The following is a 27,746-nucleotide window of genomic DNA, read 5'->3' on the forward strand; positions in this document are numbered from 1 at the left end:
CAGGACTGTTGCAAGGCAAGTTCCTCACATTGAACCTCCAGCTCCAACATCCATCATCCCACCTCCAGAGATAATGCAACAAAGGAGTTTGCCATGGCGGGGGTGTGTGGAAGCTGCTGGACACAGGACAAATACAAGGGTTTTTGACAGCCCTAGCCCTCCGGCCACTCAGTGAATAACTGCCACAATGCAGACACCCCTTCCCCTCCAGCCCCTACTAGCAGGGTGGGGCTGTGCCTAGGCCCTGCCAGACAGGCCCTGGGGGCTGTTGGCAGTCAGTACGGTTTGGGACGGGTGGGCACACATCCCCTCTGCTGCCAGCTCTGGTCTTGCGCAAGCTGGGGAGATGCCCATGAGCCCCTCACAGCTGAGCTGAGAGCACAGACAGCTGGGCAAACAGAATAGTTTATTTAAAAAAAGAAGAAGAACAAACAAAAGCAATGAAGAGACAACAGCAGAGATCACAGCATGACCCCACCCCCAATCACACATCCCCCCTGCAGGGCTCACAGGGTGACCCAGCCCTCCCACCTCCCAGGAGATCACAGAACACAAGGTGACAACATCCAGCCCCACCTGACCCCACACCTACAACCCCCCACGTGCTCTGGGGATTACAGAACAACTTCCCTCAGGAGCTCAAATCACAGAGTGACTCTTCCTCCTCCCCAGAACAGAGAGAACAGCTGACCTGCTCAAAGGATTACAGTGCACCCCACACCCTGATTCCCCAGGGTAAACTGATACCCCCCACGACCCCATCCATCAGAGATTAGCTCACCCAGAGCAATCCAGACCCCTGGGGAGCACATGATCCTCCAAAGAAATTCAAGCTCCTAGAGAACACAAGACTCCCACCTCCCACCAGGAGCTAACAGGAGAGCCCATGGCACTCGTCCTCCCATCTAGGCAGGTGCTGCTCGTGTTCACCAGATCCCAGCTGCTGCTCTTGTTCAGGGAGTTGGCTTCTCTCCCTGCCTGGAAGACAGCCCACACTGCTGGATCCGTACAGAAGTTAATGATGCTAGGCCCTTCCCTCCCCACATAGTCCCCTTAGTGGATGGATGCTGCCTCCTACACGCTCCTGCCTGTGGAGTCTGATTTGTCTGCACCCCGTTTGCGCCCCGGAGCATTCAGTGAGGACTCAATGGCTGCTCGGATGGATGGAGAGGTGTCAAGCCGCAGCTGAGCCTCCTGCACTGAGCAGTTCCGCAGCAGGCACAGAAGGGCTGTGGGGACAACCTGGGAGATAAGAGGAGACAGCGTCAGAATCAGGCAGGGGGAGCGCTCACCAGCTCATTTCCCCACCAGCTCAGCCAGTTGCACAGGCCCTGGTGTGCAGGTGCTAAGGGGAGCACCACCTGCTAGGGATTTGGGGGCATCAGCACCCCACTTGTCTACTTAATGCATCTAGGGTGGCCTCCCCCCTTCCAGGGGGAAACCTGCCTGCTGGTGCCTCTCGAGAGCCTCACCCCTCTGCAAGGGGAAGCCCCAGCACTCATGATGGTTTTTGGAAGGTGGCCCCCAATCTTCGCCCCACACCAACCACCTGAAATTCTGTCTCCTGCCTTCGAAAGCTGTTGCTGCATGTCCCTGTGCTGGTGTTACAGGTGCCAGAGTTTGCACCAGACCCATCGAGACGCACATCTGAGCAGACTGGAGCCAGTGGGCTGGGGCCCCACCGTGCATGACACCATGAGGTGGGGTGCTGAGGAGAGACAGGGCATGGGCCTTGTTACCTTCTTCTTCTCCGTTGCTATTGCAATATGTTTGGAGATCTCTGTATTGCGAATGTCATCTGAGAGCACCTCAGGGTCATATATGGTCTGCAGCAGGCCCTCCAGGCACCTGGCCTGGGAGTGCCCCGTGAACCGCTGTGGGGAGAGCATGCCAGTCAGAGCAGGGACAGAGACCAGATTCCATTTCAGCGCAGCTCAGGAATGGTGCTGGAGTGGCTCTCATAAGGCTCAGCAAGCGGCATTTGCAGAGCCCTGTACACTGATCCTGAGCAGGCCAGGGAACCAGGGGGAGTGGGAGCGCACCAGTGGTAAGCAACACTGAGAAGAGGACTACGACAGCCAGAATGGCTGGGAAGCAAGGCTGGCTCCTGTCTGCTCCAAATCTGCATGGCTTGGCTGGGGGATGGGCAAACTCAGAGTTGTGTATGACATCAGAGATGACAGCCCCAGCCAGGGTTGGGTGAATGGGGGTGTCATAAATATAAAAGGGAAGGGTAACAACCTTTACGTATGCAGTAATATAAAAAGGGGGGGGGGGGGAAGAGGCTTTGTTTTTGTGCTCTGTGTGTGTTCTCTCCAAGACAGAGAGAGAGACCAAGCAAGTAATCCAGCTCCTACTGAAATGATACATCTAATATTACAAAAATAGTAAGTAATAGCAAGGAATGAGTTACATTATCTTTTGTTTTAGCTTGTGAATTTTCCCTATGCTAAGAGGGAGGTTTATCCCTGTTTTTTGTAACTTTAAAGTTGTGCCTAGGGGGGGAATCCTCTGTGTTTTAAGTCTTATTACCCTGTAAAATTACCTTCCACCCTAATTTTACAGAGGTGCTTTTTACTTTTTTTCTTTATAATAAAGTTCTGTTTTTTAGGAATCTAATTGTTTTTTAGTGTCCTAAAAACCCAAGAGTCTGGTCTGTGCTCACCTTGTTTACCTATTTGGTTGGTAGATTATTCTTAAGCCTCCCCAGGAAAGGGGGTGAAGGGACTTGGGGGAATATTTTGGGGAAACAGGAACTCCAAGTGGTCCTTTTCCTGAATCTTTGTCTAACTCATTTGGTGGTGGCAGCAGTACTCATCCAAGGACAAGGAAGGATTTGTGCCTTGGGAAGTTTTTAACTTAAGCTGGTAGAAATAAGCTTAGGGGGTCTTTCATGCGGGTCCCCACATCTGTACCCTAGAGTTCAGAGTGGGGAGGGAACCCTGACATGGTGGCAGCACGGTGGGATCATTCTGAACCAGAAGCACAGACCTTAGGATTTTATAAAGAAAATATTTTTTCTTTTACTTGCTTGAAGTCAGGGAGGTTTGTTGTTGTTGTTGTTTTAAAAGGACACCTTTTTTTTAAGCTGAGAGCAGCTGGAGGTTTTGGGGTTTTTTTCCTCTTTCTTCTCTGCCTCAGGGCAGAGTATTTAAGCTACAGCAAGGGAATTCACAAGCTAGGTTTTTTTTTCTTTCTAGCTCTCGGGTTAGGCAGGCTAAGCGCAAGGAGGTTAGGATGACAGAAAGTGATGTCCAAAAGAAACTAGATTTAGCAAGATTTGAAGCTGAAGAAAGAAAGAAGGAACATGAAAGACAACTGGAATTAAAACAGATGGAGACTGATGCACAAGTGGCCAGAGAAAAAGCTGCTAGGGAGGAGAAGGAAAAAGAGAGGCAGCATGCTCAGGAGGAGAGGGAAAGAGAGAGGAAGCATGAACTGGAGGTGATAAAGTTAAAAGGACAAAACCCTTCAGCAGTTGGCTCCACCTCCCCAAAAATCCACAAATGGGAGCGACTATGTCCACAGTATGATGAATCCAGTGATACTGCTGAATATTTCATCACCTTTGAAAGACTGTGCATTCTCCATGCAATTCCTGAAGATCACAAGATGACCACATTGGTAGCAAAATTGACTGGAAGAGCTCTGAACATATTCAACAAAATGCCTATTGAGGATGCTTCTGTCTATGGTAAATTCAAGGATTTGGTTTTGAAGCAATTTCAAATTACACCTGAAACTTACAGAGTGAAATTTAGAGCCCTTAAAAGAGGGGCTGGACTAAGTAATGTGGCTTATGTAAACCAGATAAAGGATCTGTTAGATAAATGGATCAAAGGAAGGGATGTAACCAGCTTTAAAGGAATGTGTGATTTGGTTGTCCAGGAGCAGTTCCTGACTATGACCAATGATGATGTAAAACAGTGTTTATGGGATAAGAAAATGGACCCAGCAGAAAGTCTTGCTTCTTATGCTGATCAATACGAGCAGTCCCAGACTGTCAGAAAGGCAGGGCAAATCAGAACAAAATAGATGGAGGTAGCAGAGAGGAACAACCCTGGTCGCAGTTTGGGCGGATACCAGAAGGGACACCCCGAGACCACATCCTACCACCAGGGGCAGCCCAAGGCCCCAACTACACCCCAAGGAAAACCCCAGACACCTTATTGTCCCACCACACCATTCTCCAGCAACCCACCTCGCCCCATTGACCAGTCAGCTGGGCGATGTTTTAAATGTAACAAGCTGGGGCATGTAAAGGCCAGCTGCCCCAAGAACCCCAACAGATTGCAGTTCATTGCACTGGGGTCACACCAAAGGTCCTCAGGCCCAGATGCCTCCCAGATACCCTCAGAACGAAGGGAAACTGAGTGTGGGTGGGAAGAAGGTTATCGCATGGAGGGACACTGGAACACAGGTGTCAGCTATCCATCAATCCCTAGTGGACCCCAAATTTATCAACCTAGAGGCCCAAGTGACGATTCAACCCTTCAAGTCAAACTCTTTTGACTTGCCTACAGCCAAGTTGCCTGTCCAGTACAAGGGCTGGTCAGGAATGTGGACTTTTGCAGTCTATGATGATTATCCCATTCCCATGCTGCTGGGGGAAGACTTGGCCAACAACATAAAACTAGCCAAGAGGGTGGGAATGGTCACCTGCAGCCAGGCTAAGCAAGCTGTCATGCCTAGCTCTGTTCCTGAGCCTTTGACAAGGGCCCAGTCTGTGATACCAGAGACCCAGATTGAGGTGGTGGAACTGGACCCCCAGGCAAACATCTGCGACAGCAGTAGTGGACCCAGTCACAGAGACCCAGCCAGAGCCAGGCCCAGAACCAGAACTGGCGGAGCAACCAGCACCAAAACCATTGCCAGCACTGAGTCCAGCGCTTGCAACCCCGTCTGCAACCCCAACACCAGAGGGCCCCACCGAGCCCGCCTTGGTAGCAGCAGCTAAACCTGCACAAGAAGCTCAGCCGGAGCCTGAACCCCAACCAAGTGCACCTGCGGAGATCGGGTCACTGTCCCCGGAACCAGCCCCATCCCCCGCATCGCTTCCTGAGGGACCAAGCCCAGGTCCACCATCCAGTGAGGAACTGAGGTCTCCAGCATCAAGGGAACAGTTCCAGGCCAAGCAGGAAGCAGATAAAAGCCTCTAGGGAGCTTGGACGGTGGCACGGAGCAACCCACCGCCTCTCAGCTCTTCTACTCGATCCCGGTTTGTTGTAGAAAGAGTACTTTTATGCAAGGAAACTCTTTCAGGTGGGCACCAGAAAGACTGGCATCCTCAAAGACCATAGGTAGTTCCAACTAAGTACCGGGTAAAGCTCTTGAGCTTAGCCCACGATTATCCTAGTGGCCATGCTGGGTGAACAGGACCAAAGACCGTTTGGGGAAGTCCTTCCATTGGGAGGGAATGGGCAAGAATGTTTCTACCTATGTCCGGTCTTGTGAGGTGTGCCAAAGAGTGGGAAAACCCCAAGGCCAGGTCAAAGCCCCTCTCCAGCCACTCCCCATCATTGAGGTTCCATTTCAGCGAGTAGCTGTGGATATTCTGGGTCCTTCCCAGGGGAAAGCAGTACATACTGACTTTCATGGATTTTGCCACCCGATGGCCGGAAGCAGTAGCTCTAAGCAACACCAGGGCTAAAAGTGTGTGCCAGGCACTAGCAGACATTTTTGCCAGGGTAGGTGGGCCCTCCGACATCCTCACAGATGCAGGAATTCATTTCCTGGCAGGAACTATGGAAAGCCTTTGGGAAGCTCATGGGGTAAATCACTTGGTTGCCACTCCTTACACCATCAAACAAATGGCCTGGTGGAGAAGTATAATGAAACTTTGGGGGCCATGATATGTACATTCGTAAATAAGCATTCCAACCATTGGGACCTAGTGTTACAGCAGTTGCTCTTTGTCTACAGAGCTGTACCACATCCCAGTTTAGGGTTTTCACCATTTGAAAATGTGTATGGCCGCAAGGTTAAGGGGCCATTACAGTTGGTGAAGCAGCAATGGGAGGGGTTTACGCCTTCTCCAGGAACTAACATTTGAAACTTTGTAAACAACCTACAAAACACCCTCTGAGACTCTTTAGCCCTTGCTAAAGAAAACCTAACAGATGCTCAGGAAGAGCAAAAGGCCTGGTACGATAAACATGCCAGAGAGCGTTCCTTCAAAGTAGGGGACCAGGTCATGGTCTTGAAGGTGCTCCAGGCCCATAAGATGGAAGCGTCATGGCAAGGGCCATTTACGGTCCAAGAGCGCCTGGGAGCAGCTAACTATCTCATAGCATCCCCCACCTAAACCCTAAAGTGTACCATGTTAATTCTCTAAAGCCCTTTTATTCCAAAGAATTAAAGGTTTGTCAGTTTACAGCCCAGGGAGGAGAGGACGCTGAATGGCCTGAAGGTGTCTACTATGCAGGAAAAAGTAACGGTGGCGTGGAAGAGGTGAATCTCTCTATGACCCTCGGATGTAGGCAGCAACAGCAGATCAAGGAGCTGTGCGCTAGCTTCACGCCGATGTTCTCCGCCACCCCAGGACAGACCGAACGGGCATACCACTCCATTGACACAGGTAATGCTCGCCCAATTAAAGCCCAACCTTCCCGGGTGTCTCCTCAAGCCAACATGGCTATAGAACGGGAGATCCAGGACATGCTACAGATGGGTGTAATGTGCCCCTCTAACAGTGCATGGGCATCTCCAGCAGTTTTAGTTCCCAAACCAGATGGGGAGATACGCTTTTGCATGGTCTACTGTAAGCTAAATGCTGCAACTCGCCCAGACAACTATCCAATGCTACGCACCGATGAGCTACTGGAGAAACTGGGATGTGCCCAGTTCATGTCTACCTTGGACTTAACCAAGGGGTACTGGCAGGTACCGCTAGATGAATCCACCAGGGAAAGGTCAGCCTTCACCACACAGGTCGGGCTGTATGAATTTAATGTGTTCCCTTTCGGGCTGCGGAATGCACCCGCCACCTTCCAGAAACTTGTAGACAGTCTCCTAGTGGGATTGGGAAAATCTGCAGTCACCTACCTTAATGATGTAGCCATATTTTCTGATTCATGGGCAAAACACCTGAAGCATCTGAAAAAGTCTTTGAGCGCATAAGGGAGGCAGGACTAACTGTTAAGGTTAAAAGGTGTCAAATAGGCCTAAACAGAGTGACTTACCTTGGACACCAGGTGGGTCAAGGAACTATCAACCCCCCTACAGGCCAAAGTGGATGCTATCCAAAAGTGGCCTGTCCCAAAGTCAAAGGAACAGTTCCAATCCTTCTTAGGCTTGGCCGGATATTACAGGCGATTTGTACCGCACTACAGCCAAATTGCTGCCCTACTGACAGACTTGACCAAAAAGAAACAGCCAAATGCAGTGCAGTGGACTAAAGAGTGTCAGAAGGCCTTTAACCAGCTTAAAGCAACACTCATGTCTGACCCTGTGCTAAGGGCCCCAGACTTTAACATACCTTTCCTAGTAACCACAGATGCATCCAAGCGTGGTGTGGGAGCAGTTTTAATGCAGGAAGGACCCGATCAAAAATTCCATCCTGTCGTGTTTCTCAGCAAAAAACTGAGAGGGAAAGCCACTGGTCAATCAGCGAAAAGGAATGTTACGCCATTGTGTATGCTCTCAAAAAGCTATGCCCATACGTTTGGGGGCAGCGTTTCCACCTGCAAACTGACCATGCTGCGCTAAAGTGGCTTCATACTGTCAAGGACAGTAATAAAAAACTTCTTCGGTGGAACTTAGCTCTCCAAAATTTTGATTTTGAAATACAACACATTTCAGGAGCTTCTAACAAAGTGGCTGATGCACTCTCCCATGGACGTTTCCCAGAATCAACTGGTTAAAATCGTCCTTAAAATGTGAAAAATATTGTTCGTTTTTATATAGTATATCTAAAGGTGCATGTGTCTTATTAACTCTGTTTTCTCCTAGAGCTCCAGGAAGAAATCACAGCCAGTGTGGAACAGGCTGTCCCGCACCATCTGTGATTTGGGGGGGCGTGTCATAAATATAAAGGGAAGGGTAACAACCTTTACGTATGCAGTAATATAAAATCCCTCTTGGCCAGAGGTACAGAATCCCCTTACCTGTAAGGTGTTAATCAGTTCAATTAACCTAGTTGGCACCTGACCAGAAGGACCAATGGGAAAAGAAGATACTTTCAAATGGGGGGGGGGGAAGGAAGAGGCTTTGTTTTTGTGCTCTGTGTGTGTTCTCTCCAAGACAGAGAGAGACCAAGCAAGTAATCCAGCTCCTACTGAAATGATATGTCTAATATTACAAAAATAGTAAGTAATAGCAAGGAATGTGTTACATTATCTTTTGTTTTAGCTTGTAAACTTTCCCTGTGCTAAGAGGGAGGTTTATCCCTGTTTTTTGTAACTTTAAAGTTGTGCCTAGGGGGGAATCCTCTGTGTTTTAAGTCTTATTACCCTGTAAAATTACCTTCCATCCTAATTTTACAGAGGTGCTTTTTACTTTTTTTCTTTATAATAAAGTTCTGTTTTTTAAGAATCTAATTGTTTTTTAGTGTCCTAAAAACCCAAGGGTCTGGTCTGTGCTTACCTTGTTTACCTATCTGGTTGGTAGATTATTCTCAAGCCTCCCCAGGAAAGGGGGTGAAGGGGCTTGGGGGAATATTCTGGGGAAACAGGAACTCCAAGTGGTCCTTTTCCTGAATCTTTGTCTAACTCACTTGGTGGTGGCAGCAGTACTCATCCAAGGACAAGGAAGGATTTGTGCCTTGGGAAGTTTTTAACCTAAGCTGGTAGAAATAAGCTTAGGGGGTCTTTCATGTGGGTCCCCATATCTGTACCCTAGAGTTCAGAATGGGGAGGGAACCCTGACAGGGGGTGTGTACGTGCACATGTGTGTGGACACTAGCTGGGCAGGGGCAGCACAGAGAAAGGCCCAGGTTACAGATAACTTGGCAAGAAAACCCCAACTAGATCCTATTATCCATCCACCCTCCCCATCACACTAGCTGAAGTCCAGGAAGCCCAGAAAAATATTAGAGCCACAACCTGTGCAATGGATCCCTGCCCTTCCTGAATGATAAAAGAGCTACGCCCACTACTAACCGGAGTAGGCAGGGAGAAGCACTTACCAGCTCCCTGAGAAATGCCAAAACGCAACCTTGAGACCTTTTCAACTTCTGTCCCATCTCCAACCTCCCATTCCCAGGCCCAGTAATTGAGACAGTAGTGGACCACCAAGCTCCAGCAACATGCGACATCAGCCAACATCCTGGCTGTCTCTCACAATCTGCCTCAGAGCACGGCACAGCATGGAGACAGCTTGAGGGGCACCAACACATGTTCTATAATGGCCTGGTACATGCTCACCATGCTCATACTGCTGGGCTTCTCCCCCAGTTACCCCATGTAAATAGTGGGTCACATACTTCCACCTATGGGACAAAGCAGGTTAGCAGTACACTGTGGTGCACTGTTGCAAAGGCTGCATCTTGGTGATGAGATTCTCTCATGCTCAGAATTAGGCTCCCAGCCATGGTACAGGGGATGGGGGAGGTGGAGGACGGCAGGGTCGGCTACTGGGCTGTAGTGCTGTGCCTGGCCTTGAAAAAGTCCCACTGGGGGCAGTGCCAATGTCCAGAGAAGGGCCACACCAGGATTCCCTCCTCCTCCCCCCCCCGCCCCACTTAGCTATTGACCTTGCTTCCTGCCTTTCTCACAACTGGGGCCTCCCCCTACACTCTGAAGTAATAACTGGTAATGCTGCTACCTTCTTATTCCCTCGCTAGGCCATTGACTTGGGCCTCAGTACCTGCAGGATGGACACTGCCCTCCAGAAGAGCTTGGAGTTGCTGATTCTCAGGTCCACCATGTAGTTGTGGAGAATTTTGCCCTTGAGGACATGGGCCCCGGTGGTGACTGTGTTGAGGATCCACTTGGTGCTGAGCTCCCTCTGGAACTTCTGTGTGAAATACAGAAAAACAGATCCCCGTGAACTAGGCAGCCACAAACTGCCAGCCAGAGGGAGCCACGGCCCTGCAGCAGCCGGCCTGCCTCCCCGCAGGGAGAGCCACAGCCCTGCAGCAGCCAGCCCGCCTCCCTGCAGGGCGAGCCACGGCCCTGCAGCCACCCCTCACTTACCTCAGAAATCACCAAAGTCCAGTCAGTCGGCACCCTGCTAGGAATCAACCTCAGGATCCAAACAGGTTTGTCATGCATTACCTGGATAAAATTCCCCTCATACTCCAGGAACAGGATGGGCCACATGATGCTCATGATGCAAGGAAACAGCTTCTTGATGGAGGCCTGGTGGGGATAAAGATACTAACAGAAATCTTGTTGTGAGAGATGTGCCCAAGCATGTCCTGGCAGGGATACTGAGTCCCACTGTTTTCTCAATATTATACCGAAGGGAGTTGTGTTTGGTCTGACAAAAGCTAAGCTCTAGCTGATTGTCCTGGTTATTATGAGATGTTCGTATGGGAAACAATTTTAGAGTTAGCTAACACAGGACATTGTGTTCTAAATCTGTTGGGAGTGAAATCTAGCTCTAGAGGGAGGGCAGTCTAAGAGCTGACCCAAACAGGAGAACAATGAACACCCATCAGACAGCCTGTGTTTGCTGTCTGGAGTAGATGCAGGCTGGAGATTTACAAAGCCAAACCGAGAGTTCTGGGGAGAGTGGGTAAGACTGTAAGAGCAGACGATTGTCCCGAGTAGGTATCCATTAGGGAAGGGGACTGTGTCAGTGGGGACAAGTGCTGGACAAACTAACCATTGGGTGAGAAATACCTTATTAGATAGAAACGTAACTTGTTGATAAGTATAGGCTGCAGATGGATTTTTTTGTTTTTCTTTGACCTTTGAGGTTTAGGGCTGGTTGGGGGCAGTGTGGCCTCGGTGCAACTTAGAGCAGCTCCAGGGGCACCCAGTGCCACCGTGGGGCAAGACTCACTCCCTTCCCACTCAGCAGTTAAGGAATTAAGGAATTCTAGAATGAAGGCAACCCCAACCCTGCCCCCTCTAGGCGTGCACCAGGGTACAGTCTAATTACATGAGCACAAGCTCCATTTCCCACAGGACCGTTCCCACAGGACCGTTCCCTCACCTGGGATGGAGACAAAGAGCCTTCTCTACTCACCGGAAGGTACTGCCCAACAGTGGCATGAGAAAGTGCTTGGACATTTGATGTCTTCTCCTTCACCTGAACCACAAGCTTCTCCACCTCTGTGAGGTCATCTTAAAGCAAGGGGGAGCATAAGACTGGGGTAACCAGGCTCTGGATAGTCATTCAGGAAGATCCAGAGCTAGTTAGAGTCAAGGGTCCTTTGCACATCAGCCAAATCACCATACCAACATCCAAGAGACATGTTTACACACACATACACATCCCAGCCTATACTTTTCACCTTACTTCTGTCTCATTCACTTTCTTTGCTACAACTCCAGGGTAAGAGGGTAACAGGTCCATGGACTCCCTCCCAAGCCTTGTTGCTGAGGTACATCAGAGAACACAAACAGGCCTGGTTTGCCTGTAGCTCAGCAAAGGACCCAGTGTGATTGGCTCTGCCATGACAGATCTAGACTGCAGTGACATTATTAGTTACATTGGATAAGATGGGGGTTAATCTGAGAATTGAAAGATGGATAGGAAACTCGTTAAAGGGGAGACTACAATGGGTCATTCTGCAAGGTGAACTGTCAGGCTGGAAGGAGGTTACTAGTAGAGTTCCTCAAGGATTGGTTTTGGGACCAAACATTTTTTATTACTAACCTTAGCACAAAAAGTTGGAGTGTGCTAATAAAATCTGTGGATAACACAAAGTTGGGAGGTATTGCCAATATGGAGGAGGACACGATTATCATACAAGAAGATCTGGATGAACTTGAAAACTGGAGTAACAGAAATGGGATGAAATTTAATTAAGTGCAAGGTCATGCCTTTTGGGACTAACAAGAATTTTTGCTGGGGATGTATCAGTTGGAAGTGATGGAGGAGGAGAAAGACCTGGGTGTATTGGTTGATCACAGGATGCCTAAGAGCTGCCAGCGTGATGCAGCCATGAAAAAAGCTAATGCAGTCTTAGAATGCATCAGGCAAGCTATTTCCAGTAGAGACAGGGAAGTGTTAGTACCATTATACAAGGCACTGGTGAGATCTCATCTGGAATACTATGTGCAATTCTGGTCTCCCATGTTTAAAAAATATGTATTGTATTTTCTCTGATAATTCTGGATATTCTTCATGCCCATAGGAACATCTAACCCCTCTCTGAATCCTGCCAGGCTCTTAGTCTGTTATGTCATGTGGCAGGGAGTTCCACAAGCCCCTTGTGCCTTGTGGGAAAATATTTCCTTTGATCAGTTTTTACTTTGCTGCCTTTCAGTCCCAGTGAGCTTCCCCCTCATTCTTGTCTTATGAGACAGGGAGAACAGATACTCTTGATCTCCCGTCTCTAGACCCTGCATTGTTTTAGATACTTTTCATAATTTTTTTTTATCTTGTCCCCTCTTACCTGTCTTTTTCCAAGGTAACAACAACCCCAATCTTTTCAATCGTTCAGCATACTAGGGAGAGGTGAGGCGGGATAAATCACAGCAAGAGGCTGACATGATCACTCAGCAGAGGGTAGTGCCCAGCAGGGGGAACAACAGCTCCTTCCTTTCCTCCCCCCCACAACTAGTGCTGACCCCTTCCCTCAGCTCCCAGCCACTCCTCACCATCCAGCGTGAAGAGGAAGAGAACAGTATCGAGCTCTGTCAGTGATGGAAGAATCGTCTTCACAAAGTCCTCCTGAGAGAAGGCAAATTGTGGGCCCTGCCAGAGAAAGGGAGCCTGTTTAGCATGGTGCCAGGGCTCCCGCTACACTCTCTGACACATGGGCCGCCCTACCCACCCCTTCACTGGGGCCCCCTCCTTCTCTCCCAGACACTAGGGTTACCTTCCATTCCCAACATTAGAGCCCTCTCCTCCCTTCCCAAACATGGGAGACCCCATCCCCTTCACAACACTGGGACTTCCCTGGCTCTCTCCTGCCCTACTCCAGGTCCCCCCATCTTCCTGACACCAAGGCCCCATGCCCCCCCATAACATCAGGGTCCCCCCTCCACACCCTGCCACTGGGACCTCCCACCTGCCCTCCCCCAAACCAGGACCCCATGCATCCCTCTCCAGCCAGGCTTCCCCACACACCCTGAGACCAGGCCCCTCATCCTCCCTGACATCTGGGCTCCACCTCCAGTCCCTAACCCTGGGGCCTCCTTCTCCACGATGGGGACTCCCCCTTTGCTCCCCGACATAGCAGCACTCTCCTCCCTTCGCTGACACCAGGGAGCACAGGGTATCAGTCCCTGTCTGCCCATGAGCCTGGGAGGCTCCGGGAACCAGAGGCATGGGCACAAAGAATCACCACCCGCTCAGAGTCCACCACGCCCCCACAGTATGCGCCCCAGGCCAGTACCCACTCCCCACCCAGCACCCATCCCAGACCATGAGGTTCACCACACCCATAAGCTACCTCAGATCAGACCCTGCCTGGTAGCCACCCCAGCCCAGTCCAGCCCCGGACTCATGGTCAGAACTACTCCCAGGACTTACTCTCCGCCTAGGACCTACCCAAGGGAGGGCTCACAATCAGCTAGAACTCCCCAACCGCCCCAGCCCCCTCCCGCCAGGCCAAGCAGGATCTCATCTCCTGCAGAATCCGCTCCAACGAACCCAAAACACACCTAGAGTAACCCTGACAGCCAGGGCCTTGCTCGTCACCCATACTGCAGCCCAGCTCCTACCTGCATTATCAGATCTGCCTCCTTGTTGAACATCTCACTGTGATCCCCAATCAGGAAGCCCCGCACATCATTGTAGTCTGTGTAGGAAAACAACAGGAAAGCAAGTGGGTGACCCAGAGGTAGAGGGAACAGGGCTGTGGGCCAAGGGGTCTCTTTGCAGGATCCCAGAGGCTGGAGGTCAAGGAATCTCCAAGCAGGATCCCTGGTGGCCAAATGGCCTCTGAGCAGGATCCCCAGGGATCCAACTTGGGGATGTCTTGCCCCCGGCCCCTCAGGATCCAGCTGAGACACCCCTTTTTCCCCCCAGCCTACAGCGATCCAGCTTGGAGACCCCAGGATCCAGCTAAGAGAGAAATTTCCCTCTGATCTCGGGGGATCCAGCTTGGGCACCCCTTGCTCTCCAGCCCCCAGGAAGCCTACTCAGAGAACCCTTCCCCCCAATTCTTTGGGAGTCTTGCTTGCAGACCCTTTGACCCCCAGCTCCCAGGATTCAGCTCAGAGACTCTTGCATCCCACCTGCAGGTATCCTGCTCAGAGAGACCCCTGGCCCCCAGGTATCTGCTCAGAGACCCCTTGGCCCTCCAGTCCCCAGGGATCCAGAACAGAGAACCCTTGCCCCACAGACCCTGGGAATCCTGCTTAGAGGGCCTTTGTGGGGCAAGATATCCCCAAGCTGGGTCTCCTTGCTGGGTCCTTGGAGGCTGAGTGCAGGAGTCTCTCGGCAGGCTCCCTGGGGGCTGGGGGTCAAGGGGTCTCAGAGCTAGAACCTAGGCAATTGTTCATGAAGCTGTGGTAGCCGATACATGCTATGTTAGGCATAGTTCGTATAAGTGTTGGGAAGTTATGTTAACTGACTGTATTATACTTGCCCCACAATTCTGTTCACCGATGTCAAGTATCCATAACACTTTGCATTAGCTGAAATAAGCTTTGGTTTAAGTAGAAAGGAAAACTGTCAGGATCAGGACATATGAGTGTCTTTCCATAGCACCTGGTAGGATGTTACGCTCACAGGCTAAGACTGGAATGTCCCAAAGGGAAAGGACAATATACATGAATGGTCTACCCTGGTACAAACATAGGAGGTGCCTTCATGCCCCTTGGTACCTGAAATGCATGTGTTCAGAACAAAGATAAGGTATACATCATGATACCAGAAACAAAAGGTGGTAAACTGATTGGTTAAATCTAATTTCAGATGATGTACACAATATCTTTTACTTGTAAACAGACAGAGTATAAAAATGGCGTTAGGGTTGTAACTTTTGGAGCACACCTTCTGTGCAAGGTGACCATAACAACACTGCACACAACAGCTTCCTGGAGACTGGTATCGGATTGAACTTTTTTCCTGTACTTATATGTGATGTTGTATGATTAAAATAGGACCATGTAGAACGCTGTTGCTACCACTGTTATATAATTACAACAAATCTTTTACAAAATATGTCATGTAAGGTGTCAATGGAAAAGTTATGGTTTACTGAATGTTATTACCCTATTTGTTTGCATGTATCATTTTTGTCTCTGAAGTTACAAATATTGACTATTGTACTTGTATTTCAAATGTGTTTGCTCCCATGGTAATATCCACACAGTAGTTTACATCCAGTCTAGTCAGCACATTGTGAATGGACTATTCAAGCTGATGGCCCATCAATTAACACAATGGGCCATGGAAGAAGCTTATCTCCACTGATGGACTTTCCTGAGGATGTTCTAACTAGAATAGGGTAATGGCTGCTATGACTCACTGAAGAATACAAGGGCATGTGACTAGATTATGTGGTAATGAACTCCCTCTTGTGTGCCTGTACTTTTCCCACAAACTGTGCTGAGGGCTTTACTTGGAACAATGATTTTCCCTCCACATGGCAGAAGCTACAGAAGGCCCTGGAAACATCTCCATTTTGCCTTTTTCCTGCTCTGATCTCTGGACTATGGACTTATACTAACAGGTTTCTGAGTGGTAGCCGTGTTAGTCTGTATCAGCAAAAACAACGAGGAGTCCCTGTGGCACCTTAGAGGCTAACAAATTTATTTGGACATAAGCTTTCGTGGGCTAGAACCCACTTCAAGGGACTGAGGACCTTCCAGTCATTTGGAAGCAACCAGAGGCTTAACAAGCCAGCAGTTTATTCCATCACTGCTTCAAGCCTGATCCAAGAACTTTGCCATTATTGTATGTATTTGATTCCTTTAACCAATTTTAACTTTCACCTCTTTTTTTTTCTTATAAATAATCCTTTAGATATTAGATACTATATAATATCTAAAGGATTATTAGACTATTAGATATTAATCATGCTATTGCCAAAGGATTGGCAATAGTGTGATTATTGGGTAAGATCCGAGTTATATATTGACCTGGGTGTGTGGCTGGTTCTTTGGGATCAGAAAAACCCTTTGGTTGATTAAACTGGTTTTAAATAACCAATCATCATTAAGTCTAGTGTCTGGGTGTTGAAACAAGGACTGGGATACTTAAGGAGACTGCGTTTCTGACTTCTGGTTAGCCAGTGTGGTGAGACAGAAGTTTACTTGTATTACTGGATTGGTATATCTTATGGGAGAATAACCACCAGTTTTGGGGTATGTCTGCCCTGTTTCTCACCAGTTTGTCCTGCATCTGGTATTCTCACTTGTGACCCACAGAGGCACGATGACACTATATTATTATTTGCTTAGAGCAATAAACCTGACTGATATTGGTTATTTGGTCTTTTGAATATATTTTATAATGAACCAAAGTGTGGTCAGGCAACTGACTCTATGATATATCAAAAGCCTGGTGCAGGGGGAGCTCAGAGCAAGGAGCTTGGACACCTCTCTCACATCACAGGGACCCTTTACTTGAGGCATCAGGGCTCTTTCCAACACAGCCAGTTCCCTTACCTGCCCCAAACGTTGGGATGCATTCCGCACCATCCATGATGGCAATGATGCCCAGTGTGTGCCAGCCCACCATGTACACACAGGCCTTCTTCTGCAAGCTGGGGAAAGGACAGCACAGAGGGGTTACTCAGGGTGCTCAGAGGGTAGGGGCAGAGCACAGCACAGGGGGTTATTGCGGGGTCAGGGCAGAGCACAGCACGGGGGGTTACTGGGTATTAATTGGCTGTTTCCCCCCTGTAACAGGATGCATTCACCCCTCGTGAACATCCCCTTGGCCAAGTGTGTGTGCTGCTCTCTCTGATTGTACCTGCTCTGGGATAGAACAGCGCCCCAGAGCTCCCTCCCTGGAGACAATGTCTTAGCCCTCTTGGGCTTCCTGGCTACAGCTCTCCAGCTGGGCCACTATAATTCAGTTCCCCTTCTGGGCTGTCTCACCGCCCAGGCCACTTCCCCCACAGTGGCTAATGCAGGGTTGGGGAGACCCGGGCCCACCCACTACTCTGGGTCCCAGCCAAGGGACCCTGTAGAGTGTAGCCATCTGCTGTGTCCCTTTAATTATATTGCATGGCTTCTCTAATTCCCCAACCTACTTCCCCATGGCCCCATGCCATCTTCACCCTTACCTCAGGGTCTTGTCCTAATGGAGTCCCAGCAAGCAGCTCAGGGCTCCTTCTTGCTCTCCCCGGCTTCTGGCAGTGCTGCCCTGTCTGGGGTTCTGTAGCTCATCCAGCCAGGAATGCACCAGCCACACCCCTATAGCTCCAGAAGGAACTGAACTGCCTCTGGCCCTGCAGCTCTTCTTATACTAGGCTGCTGGGCTGTGTCTTACACACCCACTCTAGGTAGCTTGGAGGACTTCTCTACTGCCTTTTTTGGGGGGCAGAGTGTGCCAGGGCCATGAGGCCTCCAGCAGGGGGCCTCAGAGGATCTGATATACCACATCTCACCCCCACGCACTGTTCACTGAGTAGTCCTGCACCCTACACGTCTTTCCTCTCCCCCTTCCTTCTATCCCCAGCCCCCACCTCTCCAGCAGAAATGGAGATGCCTGCCCACCTCACCTGGTGCCTGCTTGCTTCATCAAGGCTGCAATCTTTTTGCTCTGGGCATAGGTGACTTTGTGAGCACGTTCATATGTCCTCAGGATTTCCAGGAGGCACCTACACATTGGAAGAACATAGAGAGGACTCATGGGACCTGTGCATGCCAAGCTCCTGTCTGCCCTAATGCCATTCACAGACTGACCAGGAGCAGTCAAGTGCGGAGGTCCTTTCCCAATGTCCCAGCATGACATCAATATTCCCAGCCAATCCCCGACCATAACAATAGGCCAGCTGGGTACCCAGTCAAGCAGGGGACTCCAGCACTGGGGGGAGGTTGCCTGCCTAGTGTAGCCTACTAGCTCTGTAACCGGAGACTTACTTCTCTGAGATGTCAGTGTCCTTGGAGACTGTCTTGTGTGCTCCCAGCAACAACGTCTCTAGCAGGATCTTGGTGGCACTCCCACCCTTCATCCATGAGGAGCCACTGATGCCTTCAGGCTGAGGCAGTGGGAGAGAGAGAACTGAATGATACATGGGCACTGGGGCTCAAACCCACTCCCCAAGCCCCCATCCTGAGTGTACTGGGAAATTAAACCCCACTCCCTGTGCACCCCATCCTGTGGGATCAAAGACTATCTTCCAAGCAGCCCCATCCCGGGCAGGTACTCCCTAGAATCATATAAATGTATGGCTTGAAATGATCTGAGTGGTCATCAAGTCAAGACCCTGCCCTCAGGCAGGACCAAGAACACCATATAGACCATCCCTGACAGGTGTTTGTCCAACCTGTTCTGAAAAACTTCCAGTGATGGAGATTTCACAACTGCCCCTGGATACATATTCCAGAACTTAACTACCCTTATAGTTAGAAACTTTTTCCTAAGACCTAACCGAAATCTCCCTTGCTGCATAGAAGCCAATTACTTCTTGTCCTATCCTCAATGGATGTGAAGAACAATGGATCACCATCCTCTTTATAATAGCCCGTAACATATCTGAAGACTATCAGGTCCCCCTCAGTCGTCTTTTCTCAAGACTAAAGCTGGACAATCACAAGTCCATGGGGCCGGATGCGCTGCATCCGAGAGTGCTAAAGGAGTTGGCGGATGTGATTGCAGAGCCATTGGCCATTATCTTTGAAAACTCATGGCGATCGGGGGAGGTCCCAGATGACTGGAAAAAGGCGAATGTAGTGCCCATCTTTAAAAAAGGGAAGGAGGATGATTCGGGGAACTACAGGCCAGTCAGCTTCACCTCAGTCCCTGGAAAAATCATGGAGCAGGTCCTCAAGGAATCAATTCTGAAGCACTTAGAGGAGAGGAAAGTGATCAGGAACGGTCGGCATGGATTTACCAAGGGCAAGTCATGCCTGACTAACCTAATTGCCTTCTATGACGAGATAACTGGCTCTGTGGATGAGAGGAAAGCAGTGGACATGTTATTCCTTGACTTTAGAAAAAGCTTTTGATACGGACTCCCACAGTATTCTTGTCAGCAAGTTAAAGAAGTATGGGCTGGATGAATGCACTATAAGGTGGATAGAAAGCTGGCTAGATCGTTGGGCTCAACGGGTAGTGATCAATGGCTCCATGTCTAGTTGGCAGCCAGTATCAAGTGGAGTGCCCCAAGGGTCGGTCCCGGGGCCGGTTTTGTTCAATATCTTTATTAATAATCTGGAGGATGGCATGGACTGCACCCTCAGCAAGTTTGCAGATGACACTAAACTGGGAGGAATGGTAGATACGCTGGAGGGTAGGGATAGGATATAGAGGGCCTTAGACAAATTGGAGGTTTGGGCCAAAAGAAATCTGACGACGTTCAACAAGGACAAGTACAGAGTCCTGCACTTAGGACGGAAGAATCCCATGCACCGCTACAGACTAGGGACCGAATGGTTAGGCAGCAGTTCTGCAGAAAAGGACCTAGGGGTTACAGTGCATGAGAAGCTGGATATGAGTCAACAGTGTGCCCTTGTTGCCAAGAAGGCTAACAGTATTTTGGGATGTATAAGTAGGGGCACTGCCAGCAGATCGAGGGACGTGATCGTTCCCCTCTATTTGACATTGGTGAGGCCTCATCTGGAGTAGTGTGTCCAGTTTTGGGCCCCACACTACAAGAAGGATATGGAAAAATTGGAAAACATCCAGAGGTGGGCAACAAAAATAATTAGGGGACTGGAACACATGACTTATGAGGAGAGGCTGAGAGAGCTGGGATTGTTTAGTCTGTGGAAGAGAAGAATGAGGGGGGATTTGAATGCTGCTTTCAACTACCTGAAAGGGGGTTCCAAAGAGGATGGATCTAGACTGTTCTCAGTGGTAGCAGATGACAGAACGAGGAGTAATGGTCTCAAGTTGCAGTGGGGGAGGTTTAAGCTGGATATTAGGAAAAACTTTTTCACTGGGAGGGTGGGGAAGCACTGAAATGCCTTACCTAGGGAGGTTGTGGAATCTCCTTCCTTTGAGGCTTTTAAGGTCAGGCTTGACAAAGCCCTGGCTGGGATGATTTGGACCTGCTTTGAGCAGGGGGTTGGACTAGATGACCTCCTGAGGTCCCTTCCAACCCTGATATTCTGTGATTCTATTATCCTCCAGGTGCTTACAAACTGATTGTTTAATAATTTGTTCCAGTATCTTTCCAGGTATTGAAGTTAGACTGACTGATCTATAATTCCTGGGATCCTCTTTGTTCCTTTTTTTAAAGATTGGTATTAGGTTTGCCCTTCTCCAGTCCACTGGGACCTCACCCATCCTCCACGAGTTCTCAACAATATTGTGTTGAGTATCTTGCATTAAATGCCTCAGCCTTCTTGATGTCATCAGTCATTAGCTCTCCTTCCCTGCTAAGGAGAGGACCTACATTTTCCTTCATCTTTCTCTTGTTCCTCATGTATTTAAAGAGCCTCTGCTTATTGCCTTTATGTCCCTTGCTACGTATGACGCATTTTGTGCCTTAGCCTTTCTGCTTTTGTCCCTACATGCCCAGGCCGTTCTTTTGTACTCCTCCTTAGCAATCAGACCTTTTATGTAGAATTCTTTTTTCGTTTTCAGGTCATTGAAGAGCTCCTGATGAAGCCATACTGACCTCTTATTATTCATCCTATCTTTCCTTGATATGGGAAGTTTGCAATTGTGCCTTTAATATGGTCTCCTGGAGAAACTGCCAGTTCTCCTGAACTCCTTTATCCCTTAGATTTTCTTTCCATGGGACCTTACATAGCAGTTATCTGAAGTTCTTAAAATTGGCTTTTTTGAAATCCATTGTCCTTATTCTGCTGCTCTCACTCCTTGCTTTCCTTAGAACATACTGGTACACTGAACCGAGGCCAGAAACCACTGAGTTTCAGTCTCTCACTGCAGATGTTCATGGGCAGCTTGTCCAACTGGGGAGACCAGCCCAGAACTGGGGCTTCTGGGACACAGTGCATTCTGCATGCAGATCACAGCTGTCCCTGCAGGCAGCACTTCTCATGGAGCTGGAACAAGTACCTGTGACCAGAGTGCTGGGAGCTTGCCCCTACTGGGAATCCGGGCCGCAGTCAGCTCACCTGCAAAAGACTGCTGGGGATGTGTAAGCTAACCGGCTGGGAGGCTGGATGAGCCAATTAGTCCATTAGCTGAGGGGTATAAAAAGGACAGGCAGTACTGGGGGAGAGAGGGAGAGGAGCTGAGCCCAGTCTGTTCACAGACCTCTGTTCCTCCCCAGCGCTGAGGGAAAGGGCTAATGGGTGAGAAGCCCTGTCTATAATATTGCTGCCTGGGATTGTATTGGGGTTGGTGGCGGGAATGTAAAGAAACCACACAAAGTTGCCACTCAACCAAGAGATTCCGAGAAGTTTCTGGGGCATCTGAGGACAGGGATGGGGTGTGACTGCAACACACAGCTCTAGCTCCCGTCCCCATCCTGCCTGCTGCACAGACACAGATCACAAGAGCAATGCTGAAAGGCAGAGCTGCCTCCCAGCGCCAGCAGTGCTCCCATTGGCCTGGCTCACCCCACTTTCTGCCCTGGCCTGCCTCGTCTCATCCTGCTGTTCCTGTTGTCACCTGACTATGCTCCTGTGCAGGGATCCCAAAAGCCCCAAGCACCTTTTGTGCATGAGAGGGGGAACAAATAAATGCTGGAGGCCTACAGAGCCCCACTAGCAGCGGGAGCTCCCTCCTGCCTGAGCTTCTGGTCCTGTGCTATTCCCATGGCAATGGGGTGAGGTGTAACCCCAGTCCTGGAGCCTGTTCAGACGCAGCACTCACCTGTATTAGATCCAGACCCCCACAGGTCGACTCCGAGCAGGAGCTGGGCTGCTCTGATCGCAGAGGCCTTGGCCCTCTACCCCAGGGATCTGCAGAGCTCTCTCTCAGTCCCAGCCCCTTTCTCCCCAGTTTTCTGTAACTGATCCTGCTGGCCCTGTCTCATCAGAACTCTTTGCTGAACGTTAGGGACAGCCCTTCACTGAGGAGGGGCCCAACCCAAAGAGGATTTCCATGCAGCATTCTGGAGAAGATCCAAAAACCGGGTGGAACCTGTCACCTACCCCCACAGCAGGATTGAGGATAAAGGCTTTGTGCGACTCCTGGAGCTTCTGCATCCGCTCAGCCACCTGGCGGAAGGTAGAGTGCCAGCCCTCGATCTTATCATTCCTGCAGGAGAGACCTACTGCAAACAGGCCTGGGACAAGGACCTCACCCTGCCTCAGAGACTAACATCCCCGTGAGCAGGCCTGGGCCTGACCCAGGCACTGGGGATTCCCCATCCAACCCCAGGCCTGAAATCCCCAAGAGAGGGCCCAGCCCTCAGCCCTGCCTTGGGGCTTCCCCATCCAACCCCAGGCCTGACATCCCCATGAGAGGGCCTGGCCCTCAGCTCTGCCAGGGGCTTCCCCATCCAACCCCAGGCCTGACATCCCCATGAGAGGGCCAGGCCCTCAGCCCTGCCAGGGGCTTCCCCATCCAACCCCAGGCCTGACATCCCCATGAGAGGGCCTGGCCCTCAGCCCTGCCAGGGGCTTCCCCATCCAACCCCAGGCCTGACATCCCCGTGAGAGGGCCGGGCCCTCAGCTCTGCCAGGGGCTTCCCCATCCAACCCCAGGCCTGACATCCCCATGAGAGGGCCTGGCCCTCAGCTCTGCCAGGGGCTTCCCCATCCAACCCCACGCCTGACATCCCCGTGAGAGGGCCGGGCCCTCAGCTCTGCCAGAGGCTTCCCCATCCAACCCCAGGCCTGACATCCCCATGAGAGGGCCAGGCCCTCACCTCTGCCAGGGGCTTCACCATCCAAACCCAGGCCTGACATCCCCGTGAGAGGGCCTGGCCCTCAGCTCTGCCAGGAGCTTCCCCATCCAACCCCAGGCCTGACATCCCCATGAGAGGGCCGGGCCCTCAGCCCTGCCAGGGGCTTCCCCATCCAACCCCAGGCCTGACATCCCCGTGAGAGGGCCGGGCCCTCAGCCCTGCCAGGGGCTTCCCCATCCAACCCCAGGCCTGACATCCCCGTGAGAGGGCCGGGCCCTCAGCTCTGCCAGGGGCTTCACCATCCAACCCCAGGCCTGACATCCCCATGAGACGGCCGGGCCCTCAGCCCTGCCAGGGGCTTCCCCATCCAACCCCAGGCCGGACATCCCCGTGAGAGGGCTGGGCCCTCAGCCCTGCCAGGGGCTTCCCCATCCAACCCCAGGCCTGACATCCCCGTGAGAGGGCCGGGCCCTCAGCTCTGCCAGGGGCTTCACCATCCAAACCCAGGCCTGACATCCCCGTGAGAGGGCCTGGCCCTCAGCCCTGCCAGGGGCTTCCCCATCCAAACCCAGGCCTGACATCCCCGTGAGAGGGCCTGGCCCTCAGCCCTGCCAGGGGCTTTCCCATCCAACCCCAGGCCTGACATCCCCATGAGAGGGCCTGGCCCTCAGCTCTGCCAGGGGCTTCCCCATCCAACCCCAGGCCTGACATCCCCGTGAGAGGGCTGGGCCCTCAGCCCTGCCAGGGGCTTCCCCATCCAAACCCAGGCCTGACATCCCCATGAGAGGGCCGGGCCCTCAGCCCTGCCAGGGGCTTCCCCATCCAAACCCAGGCCTGACATCCCCATGAGAGGGCCTGGCCCTCAGCCCTGCCAGGGGCTTCCCCATCCAACCCCAGGCCTGACATCCCCATGAGAGGGCCTGGCCCTCAGCCCTGCCAGGGGCTTCCCCATCCAACCCCAGGCCTGACATCCCCATGAGAGGGCCTGGCCCTCAGCCCTGCCAGGGGCTTCCCCATCCAACCCCAGGCCTGACATCCCCGTGAGAGGGCCGGGCCCTCAGCTCTGCCAGGGGCTTCCCCATCCAACCCCAGGCCTGACATCCCCATGAGAGGGCCTGGCCCTCAGCTCTGCCAGGGGCTTCCCCATCCAACCCCACGCCTGACATCCCCGTGAGAGGGCCGGGCCCTCAGCTCTGCCAGAGGCTTCCCCATCCAACCCCAGGCCTGACATCCCCATGAGAGGGCCAGGCCCTCACCTCTGCCAGGGGCTTCACCATCCAAACCCAGGCCTGACATCCCCGTGAGAGGGCCTGGCCCTCAGCTCTGCCAGGAGCTTCCCCATCCAAACCCAGGCCTGACATCCCCGTGAGAGGGCCGGGCCCTCAGCCCTGCCAGGAGCTTCCCCATCCAACCCCAGGCCTGACATCCCCGTGAGAGGGCCGGGCCCTCAGCCCTGCCAGGGGCTTCCCCATCCAACCCCAGGCCTGACATCCCCATGAGACGGCCGGGCCCTGAGCCCTGCCAGGGGCTTCCCCATCCAACCCCAGGCCTGACATCCCCGTGAGAGGGCCGGGCCCTCAGCCCTGCCAGGGGCTTCCCCATCCAACCCCAGGCCTGACATCCCCATGAGACGGCCGGGCCCTCAGCCCTGCCAGGGGCTTCCCACCCTGCTCCAGGGGGCCGCGTAGATTTTCAGGGAACTGGGTGAGACAACGTGGGAGGCTGACTGGCAGGTTCCATCTCAGCATGATCTGGTTCTCACTGGAGATGCCCTCAAGCTCTGGGCTGGAGATGCCAGCATTAGGGCCTGGTGTAGGCCCTTGTCTAGGGCAGGTGTAGCGACTGAGCCCACGGTGCCCCTTCCCTGCTCCCATGCTGGCTGTTACCTGGCCATGCTGACGGGGTTGAATCCCACCAGGACTGGCAGGAAGATGTCCAGGTTATTCATGCAAAAGTCCAGCTGTCCTGCCACAAAAGGGGCCTGTAGCAAACAGAGTCAGTGAGACCCCTAACTACTCTCCCCAGGCTGAGCACAGATCAGAGTCCGCCCTGCCTGCTACCATAAAGGGGACCAACCAAGGGTACAAACCAAGACAAGTTGCAATCCCCACCCTAACTGTCCCCCATGCTGAGCACTGCTTGTACCACACCCAGTAAGCCACCCTACCATGGCAGGCACCCACTCCCCTCCCAAACCTTGATTATGGCAGGTACCTACTTCATCACCCCCTTCTGTGATCATCCACTCTGCACCCCCCCCCCACCCCGACTATACCAGGCACCCACTCTGCACCCGCACCATGACAATGGCAGGCACCCACTCTGCACCCACCCACCCTGACAATGAAAGGGACCCACTCTGTTTCCCCTCCTAACACTGACTGTACCAGGCATCCACTCTGCTCCCAGCAAATTTGCAAATATCCATTGGATACTTACAGAAAAACCACATGAAATTCCAATGAAAACTACTTTTTTCTTCCCCTCACAGACCTGGGGAGAAAATGGGAAAACTCAGTATGGTGCGGGTGAGAGGAGGGGCTGCCCTGGCACTGCGCTGGGGTGGGGAGAGGGGCTGCCCCGGCACTGGGATGAGTGGGCAAGGTGACCTTGTACTTTGCTGCCCCCTCCTCTCCCTGCCTGAGCAGTGGGAAAGAGGGAGACCCTGCCCAGGCAGAGTTGAGAGAGAGGAAGCCAGAGCTGCTCTGGCCCTTCCTCTGCTGTGCCCTGCCTCGCTGCCCCCTTGAATGCCTTTGGGGAGCAGTGGGCACTTCCTGATTTTCACCCTGTGACCTTTACTCCCATCCCTGTTTTTTTGTTTGTTGTCCCCAGTGTTCAGCTGTGGCCCCAGTTCCCTGGCCCATCCCAACGGCTAAGGAGGAGGGCCTTAGCTATGTGCGGGGCTTAGGCCCGCTGTCTTCTGGAAATCCACAGTATGCCCTCCCCTGGCAATCCTCTTCCTGCCTTCCCAGAGAGACTTGGTGCATGAAACCGCCAAGACTGGGTCCTCTGGGTCACAGCTGAAGTATTGTTTCAGTCTGTCTCCTTCCCCATCTCCAGACCTCACCTTGCTCAGCTCCTCGATCCCCAGCAGGGCGCAGTCCTCCAGTCCCTCCTGAGACACCACTAGGGATCTACATGAGGAAATAACCTTGTTCAGTTACTCACAGATACAACCAAAACACACACACTCAGATCACAGGAACCCGCAGGCTCATGCTCCCCTTCTCAGGGCTGATGCACAGGGAGAACTGTCCCCCATGCACTCAGGATGCAGGACATGTAGACTCCACAGCCTGCAGCTGGCAGGACACAGGAAATCTAAGCAGCCTGTGACCCCAAATGGGCCCCGTCACTCTAGCCCAAGTGGCCTGGGCTGCCCCCGGTGCAGTGCAGCACACATGTTGCAGCTGGTTAATCTGGAGGCCACAAGCACCAGGCTCACTGCAGCCACATCCTGCACCTGGGAGAAATGGGCAGTGAGCTGGTGCTTGTGGCCTCCGGGTTAACCAGCTGCAACACAGGGGGAAAAAGGGATTTCTGGCTCCATTTGCCACCTGATAGCTAAAAGCCCCTCTTCACTGAATCTCAGAGTGGGAGCAAGACCTCCTCCTGTGCACCAGCCTCAGCTCAGTCCTATCTGAATGAGCTCCAGCTGGCTTGGTTGCATAGATTCATAGAGGTTAATGTCAAAAGTGACCAGCGTCATTAGCTCATGTAGTCTGATGTCCTGTAGAACACAGCCAATGTGTTAATAATTCCACCCAGCTACCCTTGGACTGAGCCCAGTAATTTGTGTTTTGACTAAAGCATCTTCCAGAAAGGCAGCTAGGCTTGAGCTGAAGATATCAAGAGATGCTGAATCCATCATTTCTACTGGTAGTTTCTTACAATGGTTAATCACCTGTGCCTTATTTCTAATTGGAATTTGTCTGGCTTTATCTTCCAGCCATTGGTTCTTGTTCTACTTTTCTCCACCAGATTGAAGAGCTCTTTAGTACACAGTATTTGCTCCCTGTGAAGGTACTTAGACACTGGAATCAATCAGCTTTTGATCTTTTTGACTAACTAAACCAAGGGTGGACAAACTTTTTGGCCCAAGGGCCACATCAGTGAATAGAAATTGTACTGCAGGCCATGAATGCTCACAAAATTGGGGTTGAGGTGCGGTAGGGGGTGCGGGCTCTGGGGTCGGGCTGGGGATGAGGATGAGGAGTTTGAGGTGTAGGAGGATGCTCCAGGCGGGGATCGAGGGGTTTGGAGAGTGAGAGGGGGATCAGGGCTGGGGCAGGGGGTTGGGGCCCGGTGAGAGGCTCAGGGGGTACAGGCTCTGAGCAGCGCTTATCTCAAGTGGCTCCCGGAAGCAGTGGCATGTGCCTTCTCTGGCTCCTACACGGAGGTGCGGCCAGGTGGCTCTGCACACTGCCCCATCCTCAGGCACCACCCCTGCAGCTCCCATTGGAGGGCGTAGGAGCCAAAGTGGGGCCATGCCGTGGTTTCTGGGAGCTGCGTCCCCCGTCCTTGTGCCCCGGCTGGAGCACCGGAGCAGGCCTGAGCTGCGTAGTGCGGCCCCAACCCTGTGCCCCAGCCGGAGTGGGGCTGAGCCGCGTAGTGCGGCCCTGAATCTGTGCCCTGGCCGGAGCACTGGAGCGGGTCTGAGCCGCGTGGTGTGGCCCTTGACCCAGCGCACACGCCGGAGCGGGGCCAAGCCGCATGGTGCAGTGTGGCCCCGACCCAGCGCCCCGGCCAGAGCACCAGAGCGGGGCCCAGCTGTTGGTGTGGCCTCCGACGTAGCACC

General features: G+C 52.1%; 1 protein-coding gene across 1 annotated transcript in view; it reads right to left on the reverse strand.

Annotated features, from left to right (window-relative positions):
- Nucleotides 1-1,074: 1,074 nt before the first annotated feature.
- Nucleotides 1,075-27,746, reverse strand: part of GCKR (glucokinase regulator) — a 40,825-nt gene continuing 14,153 nt past the window's right edge. Inside the window, exons 6-19 of the mRNA XM_074946730.1 lie at nucleotides 26,016-26,082; nucleotides 25,388-25,441; nucleotides 24,835-24,929; nucleotides 22,251-22,356; nucleotides 18,099-18,217; nucleotides 17,738-17,836; nucleotides 16,677-16,774; nucleotides 13,782-13,858; nucleotides 12,714-12,810; nucleotides 11,134-11,231; nucleotides 10,215-10,298; nucleotides 9,805-9,954; nucleotides 1,740-1,874; nucleotides 1,075-1,242 (exon numbers count right to left, since the gene is read on the reverse strand). Coding sequence (XP_074802831.1) covers nucleotides 1,075-1,242; nucleotides 1,740-1,874; nucleotides 9,805-9,954; nucleotides 10,215-10,298; nucleotides 11,134-11,231; nucleotides 12,714-12,810; nucleotides 13,782-13,858; nucleotides 16,677-16,774; nucleotides 17,738-17,836; nucleotides 18,099-18,217; nucleotides 22,251-22,356; nucleotides 24,835-24,929; nucleotides 25,388-25,441; nucleotides 26,016-26,082 — 1,447 coding nt within the window. The remainder of the gene's footprint in view (nucleotides 1,243-1,739; nucleotides 1,875-9,804; nucleotides 9,955-10,214; nucleotides 10,299-11,133; nucleotides 11,232-12,713; nucleotides 12,811-13,781; nucleotides 13,859-16,676; nucleotides 16,775-17,737; nucleotides 17,837-18,098; nucleotides 18,218-22,250; nucleotides 22,357-24,834; nucleotides 24,930-25,387; nucleotides 25,442-26,015; nucleotides 26,083-27,746) is intronic.

This window comes from Natator depressus, chromosome 3 (genome assembly GCF_965152275.1).
Source record: "Natator depressus isolate rNatDep1 chromosome 3, rNatDep2.hap1, whole genome shotgun sequence".
NCBI lineage: Eukaryota > Metazoa > Chordata > Testudines > Cheloniidae > Natator > Natator depressus.